The 5566-nt window shown below is 41.8% G+C and overlaps 1 protein-coding gene across 1 annotated transcript in view; it reads left to right on the top strand.

The window, feature by feature from the left end:
* The window catches only part of DNAH5 (dynein, axonemal, heavy chain 5), a 332324-nt gene that overhangs the window by 160152 nt on the left and 166606 nt on the right, over positions 1-5566 (top strand). The window contains exons 36-38 of the mRNA XM_010858794.1: positions 4212-4390; positions 4786-4973; positions 5307-5501. Coding sequence (XP_010857096.1) covers positions 4212-4390; positions 4786-4973; positions 5307-5501 — 562 coding nt within the window. The remainder of the gene's footprint in view (positions 1-4211; positions 4391-4785; positions 4974-5306; positions 5502-5566) is intronic.

The following is a 5566-nucleotide window of genomic DNA, read 5'->3' as shown; positions in this document are numbered from 1 at the left end:
CTCCCAGAGTTCACTCAGACTCACGTCCATCGAGTCAGTGATGCCATCCAGCCATCTCATCCTCTGTCATCCTCTTCTCCTCCTGCCCCCAATCCCTCCCAGCATCAGAGACTTTTCCAATGAGTCAACTCTTCGCATGAGGTGGCCAACGTACTGGAGTTTCAGCTTTAGCGTCATTCCTTCCAAAGAAATCCCAGGGCTGATCTCCTTCAGAATGGACTGGTTGGATCTCCTTGCAGTCCAAGGGACTCTCAAGAGTCTTCTCCAACACCACAGTTCAAAAGCATCAGTTCTTCGGCCCTCAGCTTCTTCACAGTCCAACTCTCACATCCATACATGACCACTGGAAAAACCATAACCTTGACTAGACAGACCTTTTTGGGAAAGTAATGTCTCTGCTTTTGAATATGCTATCTAGGTTGGTCATAACTTTTCTTCCAAGGAGTAATCATCTTTTAATTTCATGGCTGCAGTCACCATCTGCAGTGATTTTGGAGCCCCCAAAAATAAAGTCTGACACCATTTCCACTCTTTCCCCATCTATTTCCCATGAAGTGATGGGACCAGATGCCATGATCTTAGTTTTCTGAATGTTGAGCTTTAAGCCAACTTTTACTCTCCTCTTTCATTTTCATCAAGAGGTTTTTTAGTTCCTCTTCACTTTCTGCCATAAGGGTGGTGTCATCTGCATATCTGATGTTATTGATATTTCTCCCGGCAATCTTGATTCCAGCTCGTGTTTCTTCCAGTCCAGCGTTTCTCATGATGTACTCTGCATAGAAGTTAAATAAGCAGGGTGACAATATACAGCCTTGATGTACTCCTTTTCTTATTTGGAACCAGTCTGTTGTTCCATGTCCAGTTCTAACTGTTGCTTCCTGACCTGCATATAGGTTTCTCAAGAGACTGGTTGGGTGGTATGATATTCCCATCTCTTGAAGAATTTTCCACAGTTTATTGTGATCCACACAGTCAAAGGCTTTGGCATAGTCAATAAAGCAGAAATAGATGTTTTTCTGGAACTGTCTTGCTTTTTCAATGATCCAGTGGATGTTGGCAATTTGATTTCTAGTTCCTCTGCCTTTTCTAAAACCAGCTTGAACATCTGGAAATTCATGGTTCACTTATTGCTGAAGCCTGGCTTGGAGAATTTTGAGCATTACTTTAGTAGCATGTGAGATGAGTTCAACTGTGCAGTAGTTTGAGCATTCTTTTGCCTTTCTTTGGAATTGGAATGAAAACTGACCTTTTCCAGTCCTATGGCCACTGCTGAGTTTTCCAAATTTGCTGGCATATTGAGTGCACCACTTTCACAGCATCATCTTTCAGGATTTGAAATAGCTCAACTGGAATTCCATCACCTCCACTAGCTTTGTTCATAGTGATGCTTTCTAAGGCCCACTTGACTTCACATTCCAGGATGTCTGGCTCTAGGTGAGTGATCACACCATGGTGATCATCTGGGTCGTGAAGATCTTTTTTGTGTAGTTCTTCTGTGTATTCTTGCCACCTCTTCCTAATATCTTCTGCTTCTGTTAGGTCCATACCATTTCTGTCCTTTATCGAGCCCATCTTTGCATGAAATGTTCCCTTGGTATCTCTAATTTTCTTGAAGAGATCTCTAGTCTTTCCCATTCTGTTGTTTTCCTCTATTTCTTTGCATTGATCTCTGAGGAAGGCTTTCTTATCTCTTCTTGCTATTCTTTGGAACTCTGCATTCAGATGCTTATGTCTTTCCTTTTCTCCTTTGCTTTTCACTTCTCTTCTTTTCACAGCTATTTGTAAGGCCTCCCCAGACAGCCATTTTGCTTTTTTGCATTTCTTTTCCATGGGAATGGTCTTGATCCCTGTCTCCTGTACAATGTCACGAACCTCATTCCATAGTTCATCAGGCACTCTATCTATCAGATCTAGTCCCTTAAATCTATTTCTCACTTCCACTGTGTAATCATAAGGGATTTGATTTAGGTCATACCTGAATGGTCTAGTGGTTTTCCCTACTTTCTTCAATTTAAGTCTGAATTTGGCAATAAGGAGTTCATGATCTGAGTCACAGTCAGCTCCTGGTCTTGTTTTTCCTAACTGTATAGAGCTTCTCCATCTTTGGCTGCAAAGAATATAATCAATCTCATTTCGGTGTTGACCATCTGGTGATGTCCATGTATAGAGTCTTCTCTTGTGTTGTTGGAAGAGGGTGTTTGCTATGACCAGTGAGTTCTCTTGGCAAAATTCTGTCAGGCTTTGTCCTGCTTCATTCCGTATTCCAAGGCCAAATTTGCCTGTTACTCCAGGTGTTTCTTGACTTCCTACTTTTGCATTCCAGTCCCCTATAATGAAAAGGACATCTTTTTTTGGGTGTTAGTTCTTATAGGTCTTCATAGAACCGTTCAACTTCAGTGGGGTTTAAATGACACGGTGTAGTTGTGTTGAAGGAAGGAAAACCCCTTCTATGGCTTGAGAGTGGGCTCTTGCCTAGCACTTGGAAATGAATTGTCTGAGGAGACACACATGCTGACAATGCAAAAGACTGTATTGGGATGGTGCCCGGTGGAGAGCAGTAGGGTAGGGGAACCTAGGAGAACTGCTCTGCCTCGTGGCTCACAGTCTTGAGTTTTATGGTGATGGGATTAGCTTTCGGGTTGTCTTTGAGCAATCATTCTGACTCAGGGTTCTTTCTGGTGGTGTCCACATTGTTCAGTCAAAATGGATTCCAGAGAGGAGGATTCTGGGAGGTGGTCAGACACATGGCATCTCCTTTTGCTCTTTCTCGAGCTCTTCTGGTTGGTGGGGGCTTATTAGTTCCCTGTTTCTTACCAGGACCTCCTTTCATAAAATAACTCACAAAAATGGTTACTATGGTGCCTGGCCAGGGTGGGCGGTTTCAGTCAGTGTGCATCCTCTAACAGTCAGAGCTATTATAACATCATGTTAGCTGTTATTACAGAGACTGCTCTGAAGGGATAACAAAAGTTCAAGAGGAAAGATAAGACCTTGGGTTGAAAGGCAGAATCAAAGTGAGATCAGGCATCCTTCTGGTTTTACATCCACATTACCTTCTGTGAATCCAGGCTCATTTATTGCATCAGGACTGAGTCATTTACTTGTCTTTTTACGAACCCAGATCTGATAAAGTTGAGACCCTAGGGGTTTCCAGTGGGTGTGCTCACTGCTCATTCCCATGCTTTATTGCTGGACAATCACTTTACTTTCTTTGAAATATTTTTTCAAGCCCAGATGAAAGCTTTTGAGTTTGGCCATCAGAAAGCCCTCAAATGCATTCTGTTATAGATTACCTCCTTTTGCAGTAGTGGACGATGCTGGGAAATTGAAGGATTCATTGGCAAGTTATCAGTTCTTTTGTTTTCCTTCACAGGCATTCTTGATTCTCTCACCAGAATCTTTTATTTGTTAATATCGTACTTCACGATACAGCAGAAGATATTTGCAGGTTTAGTAAATGCTCCCAGAAATAAATTTACAGTGTGATTATTTAGCAATGTGTGATTTAAATCTCCTGTGATCATTGGTTCTCATGTTGGTCAAATTATAAATTCTTAGATTCCAAAAGGGATTAATCTACTTTGTGTGTGGTGTGTGTGTGTGATGTGTGTGGTGTGTGTGTGGTGTGTGTGTGTGTGTTTGCACTCAGTCATGTCTGACTCTTTGTGACCCCATGGACTGTAGCCCACCAGGCTCCTCTGTCCATGGAATTCTCCAGGTGAGAGTACTGGAGTGGGTTGCCATTTCCTCCTCCAGGAGATCTTGACTCAGCGATTGAACTCCTATCTCCTGCGTTGGCAGGTGGATTCTTTACCTCTGAACCACCGGGGAAGCCAGGCCCTGTTTCCTAGAATACTCTTGTTTAGATGTTGGAGGTAGTTGTGAAAAAGTTGCCAAATAAGTTTTGGAAATCCTATGCATGCTTTTTCATAACTGGAAATTGTCAATATACATTATCATAAGGAATCTTGTTGAATATCTTTAAGAGTTTTCAAATGTGTTTGACCTTGGACTACTGCCTTTTCCTCAACACATGTTAATATACCTAAGGATAAGTGTACTTTAGGGTGAGGTTCTGGAAAGGTTAAGTGGCGACAATGGGCAGGATCTTCCCTTTTTAAATTTTGTGTGAATATCGTGTCACTGTGATGCCTCTGAGGCCTCTTTCAGCTGCCAGTGGTGTGGTTCTAGTGGTTCCTGTATCCTTCCAGGTGTTACATCACACTGGCTCAAGCTCTGGGCATGAGCATGGGGGGTGCCCCCACTGGTCCTGCAGGAACAGGAAAAACAGAAACGACCAAAGATATGGGACGGTGTCTTGGGAAATACGTCGTGGTTTTCAATTGTTCAGATCAGATGGATTTCCGAGGACTTGGAAGGATTTTTAAAGGTGAGGGTTATATTTTTTTATTTGCTGAAAAATGTAAGCTAAGGTGGACTATCTTGTTAAGATTTATTTTTCAACAACTGGCTGCATTTTAGTGTCATTTTCCAACTTTATAAAACTTTTGGAAAAACCCGAATCTTTCCAGTGTTGTGTGGGTCAAATGTCAATATCACTCGCCTTTGTGCTGTTCCTTTATCCCTGCAGGTTGGGTGTTTGCATTGCGAAAAAGTGTTACATTGCAAATTATTTCGGGGGCATTTAATATATGATCTATTTGTTCAACTTTTTGTTTGAACAAATTTAATTCTGGCTTGTCTTGGCAGTTGCATAAGGCTCTTTTTCCTGACTTTCTAATTGGATGTACTAATTGGATTTTTCTGTTTAATTTCCCTTCTAAGGACTGGCACAGTCTGGATCCTGGGGTTGTTTTGATGAATTTAACCGTATCGATCTACCAGTTCTCTCCGTTGCAGCCCAGCAGATTTCCATTATTCTGACATGTAAAAAGGAGCGTAAAAACTCTTTTATTTTTACTGATGGAGATAATGTAACTATGAACCCTGAATTTGGGCTTTTTCTAACCATGGTAAGGAACCATAAGAAGAGCTACTGAGCTTCAGCCTTCTGATCACAGTTTTCATGTCTCTCCCTTGTCCTGTCATTTATTTTCCATGAATGGGGATTGGGAGTGTAATTTTCACTCCTATTTGAAAGCCCTTGGTGATAAACAGAAGTCATATTAATAACTCATGACTTAGTCTCTCCAGTTAAAAGGAGAGTGAGATATGTAAATGAATTTTCCAGCTGTCATTCCAGATTTGCTGTATGTGCATAATGAATCTTTTAATATTATGCTGATATATTGCACTTGTTACCCCATGATTGTATCATTCATCCTTCGGTTTTATTTTCTGTACAGAATCCTGGCTATGCTGGGCGGCAGGAACTCCCCGAAAACTTGAAGATTAACTTCCGCTCCGTGGCCATGATGGTCCCTGACCGGCAGATTATCATCAGGGTGAAGCTGGCCAGTTGTGGCTTTATTGACAACATTGTTTTGGCCAGGAAGTTTTTTACACTCTACAAGTTGTGTGAGGAGCAGCTTTCTAAGCAGGTGTGAGATTCTGAAGGTCCCTATGTATTTAGGCTGGAGAAGGCAATGGCACCCCATTCCAGTAC

The sequence above is a fragment of the Bison bison genome, unplaced genomic scaffold (genome assembly GCF_000754665.1).
Source record: "Bison bison bison isolate TAMUID 2011002044 unplaced genomic scaffold, Bison_UMD1.0 scf7180017864440, whole genome shotgun sequence".
NCBI classification, from domain to species: Eukaryota; Metazoa; Chordata; class Mammalia; order Artiodactyla; family Bovidae; genus Bison; species Bison bison.
The sequence above is the reverse complement of the archived record's forward strand: the minus strand, read 5'-3'. Positions and strand labels throughout refer to the sequence as shown.